Source organism: Euleptes europaea, chromosome 7, assembly GCF_029931775.1.
Source record: "Euleptes europaea isolate rEulEur1 chromosome 7, rEulEur1.hap1, whole genome shotgun sequence".
Lineage (NCBI taxonomy): Eukaryota > Metazoa > Chordata > Lepidosauria > Squamata > Sphaerodactylidae > Euleptes > Euleptes europaea.
Genome location: NC_079318.1, coordinates 71,997,700 through 72,016,827, shown reverse-complemented (window position 1 = coordinate 72,016,827; position 19,128 = coordinate 71,997,700). Strand labels below are relative to the sequence as shown.

General features: G+C 42.1%; 1 protein-coding gene across 2 annotated transcripts in view; it reads left to right on the top strand.

The window, feature by feature from the left end:
- Window positions 1–6,798: 6,798 nt before the first annotated feature.
- XPO1 (exportin 1) overlaps window positions 6,799–19,128 on the top strand; it is a 40,316-nt gene continuing 27,986 nt past the window's right edge. Inside the window, exons 1-4 of one of the 2 annotated variants that reach the window (XM_056852306.1) lie at window positions 6,799–6,892; window positions 11,529–11,660; window positions 14,587–14,688; window positions 18,984–19,056. In XM_056852306.1, the coding sequence (XP_056708284.1) occupies window positions 11,535–11,660; window positions 14,587–14,688; window positions 18,984–19,056 (301 nt within the window). In that variant the 5' untranslated portion in view covers window positions 6,799–6,892; window positions 11,529–11,534. Of the gene's footprint in view, window positions 6,893–8,296; window positions 8,380–11,528; window positions 11,661–14,586; window positions 14,689–18,983; window positions 19,057–19,128 lie in introns of those variants that run through there. The other variant, XM_056852304.1, reaches the window with a different exon arrangement.

Genomic DNA, 19,128 nt, shown 5'->3' with positions numbered 1-19,128 from the left:
AGCTGGTTATATAATTTAATATTAAAATGAAGCACATTTATACTAATGCCCTTTTGTGTTCAGAACAAGACTTTATGAACCTATTTGGAGGATCTGAACTATTTCATGTATAAAAAAACGTAATGTACATAAATGTTTAATAGTTGCTATAAAATTAAAATGAAGTATTTTAAGACTGCAATTTATCTTGAATGCACAGAAACGATGTCCTTATTCCTGCATTACTGTAAAGAAGAGGTTACTTCTAAGGTGAGAATTTGGTGTGAACACAAAAGAGGTATAATCATTTATGCAGTAGTGTAAAACTGAGTGTCCATGAGCCAGTCAAAGTATAAAGGATGTACCTTGTGTCTAAAGGGGCTCTCCTAAGTAAGTCCACTCAGAGGTCTACTCAGAATTTTATTAAATGGGACTTACTCCTGGAAAGCATCCTTGGGATTGTATCCTCAGGATCTGCTTTACTGCCAGTACCACATACACCCGTATTAGGCTGCACGGCACATTAGGTATTTCTGAAGATTCAGAAATCAATTTTATACCTTGTTAGCTTTTCGCACTACTAAAACATTGCCTCCAAAGCAAATAATAAATTAAAATTGAAAGGACTAATTGGCGAAATTAATCCAAAGGTTTAATTACATATTAAAATTACACCGGGCTAGCAACAGGCAGCTTCCAAACTCTAGAGCTCTTGAAGGACCTTCATTCAACCATACAGGTTTCCTCTTCCCCTTATCAATTTGATAATGGATTTCTTTTCCCAGCTTTGGTTGTAAAATGGAAGGCAAACTTGTTTTTCAAGATGAAATTAATGTTTTATTTCTAACAGAACTTCAGCAAATGACATTACCATGTTAAACTGAAATAAATATTGATATAACCACTCTTCGGCAACACTTAAGCTTCTTGAACTTATGTCCTTTTAGGATATTTGCTCAGGTATACTGCCCCACTAGAGAATGTTCCTATTCTCAGATACGATTGACAGCATATATTTTATAACAATGAACAATACGCTTTATTACAAGAGCTCACATTTAATGTAAATTGTTCCTTCTTTAAAGATTTTCAAAAGCACCATCATTTAGTTTCTCCAGTACCTCATAACAGAAGTACTTCTAATCAGTAGACTGCACTGTGTTAAACAATAATACACATCTCCTTTTAATCTTATAGAACATGCTTAATAAAAAGTCACCTTTCCTCCACTTCAATCAGCACAGCTAGAGGAGCGCTAATGTGCTTCCTCCTCCCACATTTCAATGAAGGTTTGGAAACAGTGCAGCTATACACACAAATTGTGAATGCAGAACCAGACAGGAAGAATTATCCTGGATTTACCAATGCAAAGCAAAGTAATATAGTTCCACAAGTTTTATTTGTAATTAGAAACTTTATTTTTAATTATGACATAGCAAAGTTTGTTTGTGGTCTACATTTCTGGATGAACATAAACGTCTGTACCATAATTCTAGAGGGGGTATCCATATTAGCCAATTACAGCAAGTCCAGTGTCACTTTAAATACTAACAAAATAAACTTAACACAAGATGTTGTGAATCAGTACTCATTTCAATGTACAGTGCATTGCATTAGTCTCTAGTCCATCTTTCAAGCTAGGCTGAGTTGGAAGAAAGCCTTTTTGCAGCTGCATTAACTTCTCCAGTAATAAAGCTGGATCCAGTATGACTTCAAGGCTTTTAACTGAGTCTTCAAGGGTCAGTTGAACTCCATAAAAAGGGGGCCCCCACAATGTCCTTCAAGTTCTCCACCTTTCCAACTAGCATTACTTTAGGGTTAAATTTCAATTTGTTCACTCTCAGCCAATTTACCACAGAAGCCAGGCAGCAATTTAGGACGTCTTTTGCATCACCAGGAAATTTGGATAAGGATATATAGAGCTGGGTATCATCCACATATCGATGAAAATGAACCCCAAAACTACAAATGGTTTGTCCTAAGGGCTTTTCATGGAAATTGGAAAGCACGAGGGATAGAACAGTGGCCTGTGGAACTCCACAGGATAGGTTCCACACTGATGACAACTGGTCTCCAACAACCCTTTGATTCTGATCTGTGAGGAATTATTTGAACCAGTTCAGCATGCATCCTGATACCTACTTCTTCCTCCAAGCACCTCAACCAGATATAATTTACTGTACCAAAGGCTGCAAATAAATCCAATCATAGCAACCAAGAAACATGGCCTTTGTCTACACTCAGACAGAGGTTGTCAAATAAAGCTAGCGGAACTGTCTCTGTCCTATAGCCCAGCCTGAAAAGGGTCTAGAGAAGATGAGTTATCCAAGTTGGCTCACTACTGCTCTTTCAGTCACTTTACAATCACGGCCAAGAAAGGGCAGGTTAGAGACCAGGCGATGATTGGCCACATCATTTTTCTGTAGGGATTTTTTTTTTAGTAGCAGATGGATAATCACCTCTTTGAGTGTCGAAGGGAAAGTGCCTGAGTTATTAACTGATTTATAATAGCCACTAAGGTTTGTTGATATGGTCCTTACATGATTTTAGCAGCCGGGAAGGGCAAGGATTCAGAGTACAAGTGGTAGCCTTCACCAATCCCAATCTTGTAAACATTCGTCACAGAAACTGGGACAAAATGATCAACGAATAGACCGGGTAGTATATTAGACCTGTCTTCTGGTCTGCCTATGTTACAACTGACATCCAGATCAGAGCACATTCTTGATATTTTATCACCAAAAAACTTTGCAAAGGTATCACAACTAATTTTCTCTAGACAATAAAAGATCAGATATTGTTGTCAACTGTTGCTGAACTACCTTGAACAACCAGGATGGTTGTGAGGTAGTTGATGCTATGGTAGCAGAGTAATACCATTTCTTTGCCACCATCACCGCCGGTTCACAAGTCTTTCAACTGCCTAACTGTAGCTAAATGATGATTTCAAACTGTTGGAAGAGTACTAGGTATTTAAATCTGAAGTCTTAGATGCACAGCAGTCACTCCTTTGGCTGCCCATCAGTTACTGGGTTCAATTCAAGATATTGGCTTTCATATACAAAGCCCTTTGTGGACTTGACTTCTCATATTTTCAGGACCCCCTCTCCCCAATAATCCGCCATGGCAGCTTCGTTCATCTGATCAAGGTCTTCTGCAGATGCCACCCTGCAAGTGGGCAAGGTCATCAACTGCCTGTACATATGCATGTTCCAATGTGCCTCCCACCTTATGGAGTGGCCTGCCTAATGAGGCTCGCATTATCCTGGAAATCCACAAACTATGCAAAGAGGAAGTATGTAGGCCTGGTAACTGAAGGGCTGCTGGTGGAGGGATTGCAGAATGGGATTAATATGCATGCACTGCCTGGCGTCTGATAATAACCATGCTGCAGTATTCTGCACCAACTGGAGTCTGTGAGTTGACTTAAGGCAAGAACCATGTAGAGTGAATGGCAGTAGTCTAGTCTCAGTATTACCAGGACATTGATCCAGGTAGCCAGATCAGCTGATTCAAATTGGGGGGAGCAATCTGGGCTAAATTAAGTAAGAAGAAAGTATTTTTGCAGCTGCATTAACTTGCTTCTCCAGAGGTAATACTGGATCCATTATAACCCATACGTTCTTATCCAAGTCAGCAAAGGTCAGCTGAACCCCATCAAAGGTGGAAAGCACAATGTCCTTCGCAATCTCCATCTTCCCAACCAGCATTACCTATCAGACAGTGATTCAGGACTGCCATCACCAGGGGATTTTGATATGGATATACACAGCTGGCCATCGTCCATGTATCGATGCTGGCCAACCCCCAAACTGCAAATGATTTGTCCTAAGGACTTTAGGTAAATGTTGAATAGCATCAGGGATAAGATTGCACCATTTATTTTTCCCTCTTAACTAGTCTTCTCAGATATTGGTTATTCCAGGGTGGTATTTATATTATTTCCTGCATGGATAATGTTAGTAGAATCACAGAATTTCATTTTCAAGGGGATATGTCAATACAATTTCATAACATCAGCTATACTATCCTGGGCTCATCCTCCAATGTAATATATGCCATCATGCATTAACAACGCTTTTCTGCTCTCTACATTGCATGAACAGGACAGTTCTTACAGAAAATAAACAGATACCAATACGACAATAAAATCACGACAATAAAATCACAATATTAGAAAACCAGTGTTAATCCTGACTCAATTCTCTTTGCTTGTTGCTTCAAACAGGCCAATTTTTGTAACATCTCCCTACTTCCACATTTATGTTGATTGTATACATGTACGTGCTATGGATGTACAATTCATGCATCTGATAAAGTGAGCTCTGAATTACAGACGTTTATGCTGGAGTAAGTTTCATTAGTCTTTGAAGTGACACTGGATCACTGTTTAATTTTCCTGCACTATAAACTGCCCTTCTCTATCATACCCTTTATCTTTCTTACCACACTCCTTCTCCATTCACCCTATACCTTTTGCTTGCTATTCATTATCTGCCCATTCTATTTTTCCCATGTGCAGTGTTCACCCATATTTATGATATATAAGATCACCGCTGTTATTAAAATATAGATCACGATGAGTAGACATGTTAGTCTGTCACTACTAGTAGAAAAGAACAAGAGTCCTGTAGCACCTTAAAGACTAATAAAATTTCTGGCATGGTATGAGCTTTCATGAGCCACAGCTCATACCATGCCAGAAATTTTGTTAGTCTTTAAGGTGCTACTGGACTCTTGCTCTTTCCTAAAATAATATAGTTACACTTTAGACCGAAGATCTCTAATTTGGTAGCGCTCCTACTCCTTGGGCTAGGCAATCACTCTCTGTATTTACTTTGTTTACAAACACAGTGACAGTTGGAGTGTTGGCCTAGGCCCTAGGGGTACAGGAAACCCAGGTCTGAATCCCTGCCCAGGTATGGTCTCAGATTAGCACACTGCACAGGGTTATTGATGAATAACATGATAGGCCTACACACTCTGCTCTAAGCACTTTGGAAGGACAGAATCAAACATTGCAATACTTTCGAGGAGACTATGGGAAAATAAAATACTGCATTTGGGGATGCTGTTGTGGTGAGTGCAAAGCTGGCCCTTCATGCTGAGCACTAGTGGCACATTATATCACTTACCAACAGGGTTCTACTGCATAAACACAGTCCTCATAATAAATAAGCTGCCCAACCCCTCCACACATGCAAACAAAGTGTACCTTTCTAATCGTAAACCATGCATCTGCAATACAAGAATATTTTATGCTTTTATTAGTACTTTAGCTTGATTTTGTTTTAATGATATTTTTTTACTTAAAATGGTTTTAAAGTTGTGTTTAACCCTGCAAAAATTACACAGGAGGGGCAAAGAGAGAATAACTACTTGAGAAACTCTTATCTCCAAGATACTATGAACTATAAGGATCCTCAGCAGAATGCAATTGCAGTTAGCATTCTCAAGTCTTCATGGGGGGGATCGGTCTTAAAATGTACAAACCAATTGTTTCCTTGTATGCCTATGAAGTCATGGAGATATGCAGAAATCCTTTGCCAAAAGCTTGTTCGATTTTGCTGCATTTGTGACAGCAAGTGCCTATTACAAGAATGAATTGAAGATTAAGTAGGAATCATGGGGGAGTGGAGTGTGAAACATATACATGCACACCTCCCCATCTGGGATTCTGTAAGCTCGCATGCGACCCCATTTTGTTGCCCAACTGACAAGATACTCAACCATTAACTGCAGTTGGATACTACAAGCAGGTGCCCAATGAGAAATCATGTGTGGGGGGGACACCAAAATGTTTGGGATACTCCCCCAGCAGCCTCCAACTCTTACATCTCTACATAGGCCAGTTTCCCTGGTTAACCCACCTCCAACACCCCCCCCCCAGTGCTTCTCAGCCCATGTTGAATCTTTCCACCCTACTTTCTGCATACCAAGGGAGTCCCCCAAAGCAACATGTGCTTGATTCATTCATTATTTGCCACAACCACTCACTTTACTATCCCATGAAGACCTTTACTTCACTCCTCCTCTCAGGGCTCTGGTAGCATCCTTGTGAGGTAAATTACTCAGGGAAAGAAACTAGCCTTAAGTCAGCAACCGAGTTTCCTGACAGATAAGGCATTAAGGTACTGATCGTGACAGGAGAAAGAAAAGTATAAATAAAAATCGAAAGGAGGATTTGGTTCGTCTCTCTGGAAGGAGAAGCTTAAAGCAATGCAGTTACACCGCTGTTCCTGTTAAAGCCTCTGCAGGAAAGAGACTCTCGCTTGCTCCAGAAAACCTTTTCCCCAACCCCATAAAAGCCCTCACTATCTCACTCAGGGGTACCCACAGACCCATTTCTCCGACTACTCCACGCCTGAAGCGAGCACCCCTCCCCCGGAGTTCTGCGCGCCTCCGAGCCCCCGTTCCCCTCCCCCGTCTCGCGCTCATGATCTAATTGCAGCCGTCGCGAGCCCAGCCGTAAACGGTCTCCTTCTCCTCGAGCCGCCCCGACGTCATTTAAAGCGACCACCCAATCAGAACGCACCCGCTGCTAAACTATAGCCCGCGAGAATGATATTTGAAGACTCGAGGAAGGTGGTGGGGAGGCGGGACGGGCCGACGGGATAAAGCAAGATAGGCAGTTCGCCTCGTCCAATCAGAGAGACCGTCGACTCTCGGCCTTCCCATCTAATGCCACACTCTCAGTCAGACGCATACTCTCTTCCCACCCTCACCCCCCCGCCTTCTGTTCCTTTTGTCCCAACCAAGGGCTGTGGGAGAGCAACAAGGGGAAGAAGTGGAAGGGGGGGGGACGCCGTGGACAGGCGTGGCTTCCAAAAACCCCGCGCGCGCGCTGTCGAGGGGAGGAGGAGAAAAGACGGACGCCCTGGCGAGCCAATGAGGCTTAGGGGGTCCATTTTGTGTAAGTTTTTTTTTCCCCCTCCTTCCCCTGCCTCCCTTTTCCCTTCTACCTCCTTTGGAGCGCCCGCCTCCTCCGTCACCGCTCGGAGCCAATAGGAAGGCAGGGCGGTTTGGGGCGGAGGTTTCCCTCCCCTCCGCCCCTCCCGCGCGCTGCGAGGCGCCATGGGCTGAAAACTAAACCGAGATGGAATCTCCCAGTCTGAACCGGTTTGAGCCGGTTCCGAGTCTGTGGCACTAGAGGAGGAGGAGGGGGAAGAGCGGAAGGAGAAGCCGCGGCGAAAGAGAGAGAGGGCGCGAGATCTATAGAGAGGGGGCAAGAGGGGAGGGGAGAGAAGAGAAGGGGGGAGTGGGGGGAAAAAGCAGCCGCCCCGCACGCTCGGTTTCTTTGCCGCCTTTACTGTGCGGGGAGGGGGGGGAGACGGTAGAAGAAAAAGCGAGTGAGGCAAGGAAGTGTGGGAGGACGCGTGTCTGTACCTGGGAATTGGAGCGGGGTTCGTTAAGCGCAGGAGCGGAGTGGGGAGGGGAGCCTTTTTAAAAATAATAATAATCGAGGGGGGGGTCAGGTATGGAGGCGAACTGAGGGAGAAAACAGCCCGTGAGGGGGAAAGGCGGCCCAACCAAAGAGTGGCTGAGGAGGGTGGGAGAAGCACTCAAGTTCTGAGTCGGGGGGAGCGGGTGGGCCCCCCTCAGCCCCTTTTTCGGGGGGGTGCGCGCGCGAAGAATCCCCTCAGTCCTGAGAGGAAGGGGGGTGGGTGGGAAAGGTTGGAGGTCTTCCCGCAGAACTTGAGGGAGAAGAAGTGTGCGTGTGTGTAAGGAGGAGGGGTCTTGGGGGGGGCAAATCGCCCTTATTGATGCTTGATTTGTGATGTGGGTGAGGAGTAGAGTTTAATAGTAAAGAAGTGTGGGTCTGCAGGGGCGCCCCTACGCAACTTAAGGAAAGGGCGGGAGAGAGGGGAAAGGGGGAGGGGGCGAAGAGGATTTCTGCCTCCTGCTGCAGGACCTGTGTGTGAAGTCACTCGCGCTCCTCGTGTCTTTTTGGGGCGTGGGGGGGGGAGCCAGAAGGGTGTGCGTGCACGCGTGTATTTGTGTGTTTGAATGGGTGGCGAAGCCCTGATCCCTCTGTGTGGGCGTGCTAGTAACTTTGCTGAGTTTGAGAGGTAGAAAGTGAAGGTGTGTTGAGATATATATTTATACATACATATATATATTTTTAAGGTCACTTTTCCTCTCTCTTTGGTAGTTCAGGTAGGTTGGGGGCGGGGGGGATTCAATGAACCAATTTCTTGGGTCGCATGTGGAGATAGAGTAAGGCGCCCCTCTCTTTTGTTTGTGTGGGGAGAGTTGTGAAGGAAGGCTGGACAGGTCTTTGCACCCCAACTCCTCTTCCTCGTGCTTCTTGGCTTTGGCTTGGATTTATTTTACTTTTTTAAAAAAAAATTGTTGCTGCCCGCTCCCTCTCTAGAAGAAGCAGCTGTGATACTTAATTGGGTAAGTGAGCCTCTCATTAATGGAAACTTGTGCATGGGGCAACGCTGGGAAGTGATTAGGTGGGCAGGGAGGAAGGGAGAAAAGTTTGGGGTGGAAAATAACCCCTAGGGTTAGTGACTCGCTGAGGATTGGAGGGGATATTCTACAGAAGACCGGTGATCCGGGCAGGTGAAAAGTGCATTTGTTACGCAGCCTTTTAAAGGCTTTTGAGGTGGTTCATGTTAGTCTAAGGCCTAAGCGGTGTGAGTGGGGTGGAGATGAGCTCTTTATTGTTTCCAGGGGAAAACAGTGATGGGTTGGGGGGGGGGGGGTTGGATGCCAGTGGAGGACAAAGTCCGAGGCCTTCCCACAGTGCGTATAGATGACATGGGTGAGCTTGGAGAGTTGTGCTTGGAGCCTCATGGTGTAGGAGAGGGGTGGGGAAAAGAGGAAGGGAAAGGGGTGTGTTCCCAAAAGGGCTTGGAGAAGACTTGTTATCGGGGGCCTAGTTTGGAGCCTGCCTGTGTTAAATAAGCGACCTGCGCCTTGGGAAACAGGCAGTAAAGACCTTACAGTAATCGGATGGGGAAAGAAAGCCCAACCGGTTCCGGCAAGCCAAAACCATCCTTGGAGCATGGTGGGGAGACAGCGAAGCAGCAAGTGTGGGGTTAGAAACTAGAGCTGGGTGGCAAAAGGTAACGGGCGGGGGGGGGAATGAAACTGGCGGGAGATCAGAGGAAGGGCCTTCCTTTAAGAGGAAGACAAGGCGGCAGGCCAGAGAGCGGCTAGAGAAAATAAGGAGTATAATTTTTAAATTACTAGGAGTGGAAGTTTCCAGAAATATTTTTGTGTCTCTCTCTGTGCAGCAGTATTGAAACGTCCGCCTGGATCACGTGGGGGGCCCTGTATAGAAAGCAGGGATAGAGGAGGGAGGGGCTGCAGTGGCCCAGCTGCTCTTTACGGCTGGGGCGGGGGGCGGGGGAGACAGCAAGACCCCCTTTTAAAGCTTCGGCTGCACAAGGTGGCTGAATTAGATGTTCCGGGGGATTAAAGAAAATTAGATCGTAGCATAGTTGTGTGCACGTCAGCGTGAGTGTTGTATGTTCTGCGGTGTGCTGTTGAAGGGCGGCAGCCCAGGCCTTTGCCATGGGTGGGTGTGTAGGTTTTCTCTTTGGGTGAACCTCGTGTGCGTGTGTGATCTGTTTACGTTATGCTTCTGTTACTGATTTCAGCGTGGCTTTTCTAATCCATGTTCTGTAATTGGATGATTCTGGCATATTTCTTGGAAATGTTACCAAAGCAATTATGGGTATAGTGGGGAGGAAGATTGGACTGCAACCCCAAGTTCCATATTTCTGCAAACCTTGAGGGTAATGCTTTTTTTGGTGGTATCCCTATTTATGCAGCTTTCTTGAAATATTTTGGATTAGCTACTGGATATGGGCAGAATTTAGGGGAGGCTGCTATAGATAACAATTGACTAATAGCTTCATTTGTTATGAGTTAGTGACAGTACAGTTATTTATGGGGTGAATTGAGAATGCAAAACTCTACATTGTAAACTTGACACTGAGCAGAATGAACTGGTGCACAATTTAAAGTTTGAAGTGGAAATCTGACTATAGGCATCACGTGTTCCAAGAGTCATTCTCTTGTTCACATCTGTATGAGGTTGTAAAATGCAGCAAGACTGCAGAGCCTTACCTCCCATATTTATTTGAAGCCAGTGTTAAGATAACAACATAATCATGCCGATCTCGTTAGTATACAGAAGCTAACATACTAATGCAAACTTGAGGTACAGCCATGAAGACCATATATAAATTGAATTCACGAACAGGAGCAAGTTGGTAATTTTAGAGATGTGGCAGAACACTATTTCCTGCATTGATGAGGTTTATAGTGTTCACTCACATGGGAAATAAAAACAGTGTTTGCACCTGTCATGATGCAGTTGCTACAATTAGGAGGTAGCTTTTCTTAACAGGAAGGCCAGTGTTTGTTAATGAAAGTTGCATGATGTCAAGACTTCAGAGTTTTTGTGTGTAACTTAGCAGATTTAAGGGGGTGTGACCAAGTATAGAAGATGACTTGTAATTTGATACTTGAAGGCTAGTGCATTAATCTCTTCTTACCCATGTTTCTTAGACAAAGGTCCAAGGAAAGCGTGCTTCCAAATATTGAGACAGTGCCTGTCAGTTCTGTTTGCAGTTCACAGCACAGAAATGGCATAGGGAGGATTAAACTATATCTACTATTCAGCTTTATATTTCTGGATGTGTTCATCCCAAAAGAGTTTATGCTGTTTCTGTTAGTACTAGGTATGTGATTTGTCACAACTCAGTTTAAGTGCAATAAACATTGCTGCTTAGCTCACTAAATCGGTATATCTTCAGAATTAATAATCTAAGTCCCAGTGACAAAACTCGCATCTTTCTTACAGGAATTTAATTATTGAGATAGTTTTGCAAAAAGCATTTGAAATCTGTGAGAATATTAGCTTTCTGCATGGAAGATACTGATAACATAGTTTCCATCAACTGTGGCATGGATGCCTGCTCCCTACTTTGCTAGACAAGGAAACTAGAAATGAACGGAATTATTCAGGGAGACTACAACAGCATAGGAGAAGCCATGGGGTGGTAATGTTAAGGAGTGCATAGCATATGGGTCTTAAAATACTGTTGCGCTTGGCAGTGTGTTCTGGTAGGATTATTTGTTTAGCATAAACATTGTTTTATGTGTTAGATTTTGTGGAGGAAACAGAAATTAATCAAATATGAAGCCAAACATACAACATTAATTATGAGGAGTTATTTGCAGACTTGTTAACTTCAGAGTGAAGTTCAAGACTTCAGTGGGTTGGGTCAAAAGTAGCCTGAAGGTTGCTTATGGAACTAATCTTTTCAGAATGTTTCCTTCTGCTGTTGTGCCCCTTCATCAAATGAGGGCACAAGGTGTGGAATATTGCATGGAAGGGGACATTTTTCCCTCCTTGCATACATGTAAATGCTCTTTTGCTTTTGAAAGGTAGAGTGTAGTCCACCTCAGTATATTTTGCCTGGTAAGAAATAAGGGCACAACTCCTCCTCCTGATAGTGGGGGGGTTTATTTCTAAGATTTAAATTTAAGTATGTTCTCTAATTTTATTTCTTTCTTTAAACTTGCAGTAATCTATGCCAGCAATTATGACAATGTTAGCAGACCATGCAGCGCGACAGCTGCTGGATTTCAACCAGAAATTGGATATAAATCTGTTGGATAATGTGGTGAACTGCCTGTATCATGGAGAAGGAGCCCAGGTAGAGTATATGTGTAGAAACCAGAAACCTGAAATTTGATTATGTCCAAGCCTTATCTGTAGAGGAAGAAACAGTGTGTTCTTTTGAACAGTTCATATGCTGGTAAAATTTGACTTTTAATCAGCCAATTTTTGAGGCCTTCTGAGTAAAGAATATCACTACAGTTATGTTGAAGAATATCTAGGAAATGGTTTCCAGTCTATTCTGTATTCCAGTAATGGGATGAAAGAACTGTGTAATCTTTGGTAGGGCAGCTACGCTAACCTTTTCCTTTAGTTGGAGAAAGTATGAGCAAATGTTGCAATTGTAATACAATTTTGATGCTTATATGTCACACCATTTTAATTGAAAAGCAAATCTGATCCGATTTGTGATGCCAGTTCCTTTAATCTGTGTCACTCTCCAAAGATATAGCAAGGATATCTTTTTTAAATGTTGTATACAGTCAGTGGTAATGGGGTGGATGAGGGCCAGTAAACTGAAGCTCAATCCAAACAAGATTGAAGTGCTTCTGGCCAAAGACAAAGCTGCTCAGGGACTGAGGAGTCAGCCTGTCCTCTGAGGAGTTGCACTCTCCCTGAAGGATCAAGTTCCTAGCTTGGGGTACTGCTGGATCCTGGCCTTCAGTTGGCGACTCAGATCCCCTCTGTGGCATGTAGTGCCTTTTATCACCTTTGGCGGAGACACCGGCTACAGTTGTCCCTTGAATAGCATGATCTGGCCATGGCAAACCATGCTCTGATTACATCTAGTTTAGATTGCTGTAATGTTCTTTACATGGGGCTGCCTTTGAAAACACTCCAAAAGCTGCAGCTCGTCCAAAATTCAGCAGCCAGACTGTTGTTAGGGGCCAGATACAGTGATTGTATCACCCCAGTACTGAAAGATCTGCATTGGCTGCCCATATTTTTCTAGGCACAAGTCAAAGTTCTAGTTCTTACCTTTAAAGCACTTGGTGCCAGGACACTTGATTGACCGCCATCTCCCATATTATTCAGTCCTGCCTGCTCTGGCTCACAAACCCTGCTCTCTATTCCCCCGCCTTCAGAGGAGAGGGGGGTGGCAACTGGAGACTGGGCTTTTTCTGTAGTGGCACCTCACTTATGGAATGCTGTTCCCCTTGAGGCTCATCTGGTGCCTACATTGCTTTTGGGCACCTCGCCAGAATGTTTCTGTTCACTCAGGCTTTTGATTAAGGGGTTGGTGGTATACTTTTAATGGTTTTATGCTGGATTTTAAACAATATCTCTTAATGTTTTGTTTTTATCTTTTGTTTTGTAAGCCACTTTGGGCAAGTTTCTGGTGAGGCAGCATAAAAAAATTCTAACATAAATAAAATAATATGATCCCAAAGTTCATAGAATGAATATTTTGATATCTTTTTCTTGGTGTATGTCCATTCTGGTTCTGTAGTAAGAATCACATTTTATTTATTTGTTCGTTTTTTAATCCCGCTCTTCCCAAACAAGTCGGGCTCAGACCGGCTAACGGTATTCTATATTTTATCATGCTAGTTGGGAAGTGAGACAATGTAATGAGAAACTACTACAAACAATTGGCCCTGACCTGGATAGCCCAGGCTAGTCCAATCTCGTCAGATCTCAGAAGTTAAGCAGGGTTGGCCCTGGTCAGTATTAAGATAGAAGACCACCAAGGAAGTCAAGGGTTGTGAGGTAGGCAATGGCAAACTACCTCTGAACATCTCTTGCCTTGAAAATCCTACTGGGTCACCATAAGCCAGCTGCAAGAAAGAAAACCACACTCCAATCACTTCTCACCTCTTACTGGTCTCTTCCCAAGGTATCACTGCATCCCCCCCATGCATCCAGATGTTTTAGCTTTCTGCAACTGTATGTGTATTTCTAGGTATCACTGCTTTATATTGCATGAGGTTTCTAAGGGGTGGGTTGTAAGTTCTACAGATGGAAGGAGTTTACAGACGCAGGTATGCTTTCCTCAGCAGGCCCCACCCCCAGCCTTTGAGCAAAAGTCCTGCAGGGTGGCTGTAGGTAGAGGGGAAATTGAGTGAAATCTTCCTATCATGTACACTGTGTGCATTTTATTCTGAAACTTTTCATAGTGGGTGGGGAGAAAAGGTGATCGTTCAGCCTCCTTTCAATCAAAGAAACCTGGATCTAGCCTGTTGTATCTAACTTCAGCTGCAATGACACTATTATTCATTGTATGCGTACTTGTCTTTTGTCAGATATGCTGTTGCTTAATTCCAGTTTTGGTTGTTGAATTCTAAGTATAGCAACATATATGAAGAATGCTTGCTTTTTGTGTATTAAAAGCTGTAATTTTTGAAAGTGATCAGGAATCAAACATTCAGATAACATTTTTTAATATTAATATTGAGTGGCATTTGACAGACCTCCTTTCATGGATTGATTTAGCTTCTATCATGAAAAAAAGTGATCTTAAATTTTACTGACCATGAAAAAACGTTGTTTCATTAGACATCATTAACCCAGTCATTCTTGAATTCTGTATAAAAACTCACTGCAACAACTGGTAGTGTTCCATGAGGAAAGAGTGCTGTGATCCCAAAGCAGCCATTTGCAGAGCAGGCTGTCTACTGTGTGTGTGTTGCTGCTTTGATCTTTCCTTCTATCACTCTGTTGGAAATCATAATTTTTCTGCATCTGAGTGGCAGGTGTGATGAGGTTATTCAGGTGCTTCCAGGGCAGGAAGACAGCAGAATTACCTGCCCTCAGAATAGGATTCTTGTTCATGTTGCAGTTTTGGGTATACTTTGTTTCCATAGGAATCATACCCATATCAGTGATTTGTAGAGAAATATATGTAGTTGAGGTGAACTATGTTTCTGCAGTTTCAATTCAGAATGTATGCCTCAACTATCAGATGTTTGGGAGACATTAATCTTCATGCAAGAGTTTTTAAAAGGTTTTATGTCCTTTTTTAGCAAAGGATGGCACAGGAGGTCTTGACTCATTTAAAGGAGCACCCTGATGCATGGACAAGAGTGGATACTATTCTGGAATTCTCTCAGAATATGAACACCAAAGTAAGTCTATGATTTCTAATTGATTTCCGTCTTTCTTCAACTCAGACTTTGAGGAAGGTATCTCAATTTTTAGATTTAGCACTTGTGAATTTTTTTGCCTGTTCCTTAAAACCTTTCTAGTCTGACCCAATACTAGTACACAGTGTTTCCATAAAATTTATTTTCTTGTAAAAAGTCTTGAGAAATTCTATGGCACATTGGGATTTGAATAAAAATTCTGGTTGGAGTATGAACAGATCAGAGTGTTACATGGACATATCTTGTCTTTAGAGAATGTGTTTGGCTTTCATTTATGTTAATGAGAGCCATATGCACATAACTGAGGGCAAAATATGTCTCTCAGTGCTACTTGAAATAATGGTATTCTGTACTGCTTAAAGGAGACGAGGCACCCCATATGCTTTCTTCAGCTGACTACAAGTTGTGCTTGTTTGCAGTGCAGTTAATCAAGCCATACCACCATGGTAGTGACTTGCTAAAGACTACACTCCTAAGCATTCTGCAATCCAGTGTTTTCACTTCACTTCAGGATTTTTAAAGGGTTAAGTAAGTTTGCCAAGTGTATGAAAGCAGTCATACTGTTAAACTTGTGCATGGCCACTTTCTTGAAACATCATCCACGCATTTTAACATGCCTTGTATTTATATTGAATACAACTGCACTCAGGAATTCATTCAGAATTTGGATGGTGGTTACGTAAATCCTAGCTTTTTTAAAAAAAAAAAAGGCTTTTGTAAATTTTAGGACAAAGTTAAAAACTTCCTCAAAGTACTAAATTTAAAGTAACCATGTTTGCCTGTTTGCTTGCCTGGTAAACTTTGCTTTTTATACTCACAGACATTACTAATGTTTAAGTTGATTTATCAACAGTATTTTTTAAAACTCAAATTTGTCTTGTGAAAAATGAGATGATTAGAGGAACAGAAAGAAAGCAACAGGTAAAGAATTCTTCAATTTACATAAATTACAAATGATTTGGTGCTGAATTTATGCACTATGACATTTGGCTTTTATGCAGTCATTTTTTTTTAAAGCTGTTAACACTACCTGATATTAATCATAATGTTCCATTATGTTGATTGCTTGTAATAGGAAGAAAAGGGGTGTCTTCCTGTGCAACTGACACAGCTAGGCTTTGACGGCAGGCCTCCACAAGGTCTACCCTTTTGATTCCCTTTAACTGAATTCTGTTCATCAATTGCTTTTTTTCCTTGTTTGGTTTCTTGGGTGGTGGGAGGGAATGGTTCGGTGCATAGAATAAGTGTCCCATAAAATTTCTGCCATAGGGATCATTGTAAGCATTTTTCATTTTCTATTTATCTGTCCCATCTTTCGTAAGTTGGTTAACATAATATTGTATAACATCTAGAAAACATGTTAGATAGAGCTTACCATATGTTTGGAAAGCAGGGATGTGAGGTGGAAGTTTGGACCATCTATACGTGTAGTTTTTTGACAGGTTGAAATATTTTTGCAGCCTGCGATTTTTTGTTTAATTTTTTGTGATTTCTGAAACCTGGTAAAATTGGGAATGCTAATAAGAGAAAGCAAACTGGTAACTTATTTGATTCTTTTTCTTCTATTCTGGGTCTGCTTTGCACGTTACTAACATGTATTCAGGTGTAAGGTTCACCCCTCTGCTATAATAAACAGAATACAAAGACAGGTATTTTCTCTAGGGTTGCCAGGCAACTAGCGGGAGTGCTGTAGGCATGGATATGGAGGGGGGAACACAATACCAGCTGTGGTGTCATGTCATTTCAAGTTACATAGGGAGGAATCTCCAGGAACTATGGTAAACCATAGAGTTTCCGGCGATTCCTAGAGCTGCCCTATATCACTTCTGTTTTTTTACCAGAAGTCAGGGGGGCAGGGCAGAGATCCTCTGCTGTGCCCAGGGGCATGGCAGCCCTAATGTTGCTTTGTAACTTATAAAGTGTCCTGTAGTTTGTGTGGGTCAGCAGGTTTGTGGCTCAATAGTAAACCAACAAGAGATGGATTGAGTCAATAGAGGAAGCCACAGCCTTCAATTTGGAAGATCTGAGCAAGGCTGTCAAAGATAGGACATTTCGGAGGACTTTCATTTATAGGGTCGCCATGAGTCGGAAGCGACTTGACGGCACTTAACACACACACAGTAAACCATTCACGTTGCATTCATATTGTCCCAGGCTCAATCACCAGCATCTCCATTTAAAAGAATCTGGTAGTGTTTTACCTCTGCCAGAATTCTTGAAAAGCTGCTGCCAACCATAGTTGGTAGTACTGGGCTGTGTGCTCTAGCACAGTAGAGGGCAGGTTTATGTTCTTAACTGTTGCTTCAACAGTAAAAGTGGAATTGAATAAGACAGCTTCTTCAAAAAGATGAAGCTGGTAAAAACAAAATCCATATAATTTTTTCAGTGTTGCAAGTGATCCAAACTCACACTATTCATAATATCCTGTGCCAGAAAGAGGGGAGGGATGAATATCTGCTAATCAGTGTTCTGTTGGGATTTGGTGTGGGAATGAAAAAGCTTCAGTTCTGAGCTATAGCAACTCCCTTCCCATCCTTGAGAACACTTGTCTTCAAGAAATTTTATCCCTGAAAATGCATTCTTTGATTTTTTTAGTGCTCCTGACCTGCCATCAGTTGGTGGGCAACCTCTTCTGTGACACAGATTAATGTTAGAAACCAAATAACTGTCAGAGTAGGAACTAAATTGGGCCAAGGGAGGAAGCCCATGCTGATTTGTGTATGGTATGGATTAGAGAAAGTTGTTACAAGTAAAATCTTGTTGTCACCTTTGTACATGTGCAACATCTGCACTGCTTGGGTGCTACTGAAGAACTCTGGAGCCTGTTCATAACTGCTTCATGCATGCTAGCACCATTGAGTAGAAGTGCTTCTTCACTTGATGAGTGTTAGGGCTCAGTGCAAAAGTTAACATTTCCAGTGGAGAAGAAAACTCTGCACATTACCTGAGCTTCACTTGTTCTCTGGCAACTTGTTTATTCTCTAGCACAGTGTCTGGCAACCTGCTGTTCAGTTTTAAATGTAGCTCTTCACTTTGTCAATGAGGACTGCTACTGCAGAAATGAACTAGCAAAGCTCCAGCCATGAGTAGTGACATCCCCCTGGATTAGAGATTCATATTGAAATGTTTTACTAACTTCTGTGTTTGGACATCAGTGATGTCTTAATAGAATTTAATTATTTTCTGCAAACCGCCATGGAGTTCTAAAAGATAAATGCCAAAGCCCTTTTCCTAACTCCGATCAAATTGTATGGAAGATGTGAAAATGAACTGAAATGAGCAGTAAAAATCCATTGTAGAGTACAATGTAGTTTGGGACAGTCTACATTGTTCTTCTTATTATAATGTTTACATGATCCCTTTGGCTGAAATTCTAATTATCCTATTTTGTGTAGCCACTAACAGACTTAGAGGAACTTTTATTCTCAGCCAAATTCTGAATATCTATTTTATCATAGATTTGCCTTTCAGGTATTGCCGCTTATTCCCATTGTTAATTTCTGATTCTAAAGAACATTGCATCTCTTTAGCCCCTTTTCTTCCTCTCCTGTTATTACTTCTCATTATGTCTTATTTGGATATATTTTGTCAAAGTTCTTGTATTAGACATCTTTATGTTGAGTAGATAAAAGGAATAAAATGGGTTGAAGAGTTTTCCTCTCTTTCTACAATTGTGTCACTTTGAACTATGCCTTATCTGGCTTACCTGGAAGGTAAAAAATGTTTTGAAACACTGAATGTTTGACTGAGCACAAAAGTTAATCTTGAAACAGTAGATAATAGTTGCTATAGGGGAGAGACTTTTGTAACTTAAAATAAGTCTGTGAGTTGTCTTGCTGTTAAGTAACACATCATTGAAGTGTAGGCAGTACATCCATCAGAAAGTGTCAGTGGATGTAATATTAAGCCCCAAACTAAAAAGAAATGGCAGGAAACCCATGCACGTCCAAGCTGCTTAACTTGTTTTTGTATTTGACCTTACGAGCAGTCTTTTAGGTTATGCGTTTTTGACTGCCGTCTCCCTCCCCCCCTACAGATTTGGCTGTCCAAAACACTTTTTGTTTCCCTTTCTGGTGTAATCATGATCAGACAGCAGGACTTTAGAATAGTAAAGGGTAAAATGAGGAAAATGCATGGGAAAAACTCAGTAAATGGGTGACTTGTTAACCAACTTAATCTTAGATGTTAAGTGTGAATGAGGTCAGCTGAAATGAGAATCCTGAACGTTGTCCTTAATTATACTGCATACTCACATATTTCACTTCTCCAATTTTCAGTATTATGGCCTGCAGATCTTGGAAAACGTGATAAAAACAAGATGGAAGATTCTTCCGAGAAACCAATGTGAAGGTAGAGATCAATTCCCAAGTTACTTCTTATAAAAGCTGTTAAGGTTCCTTGGTACAAATACACTTCCACACA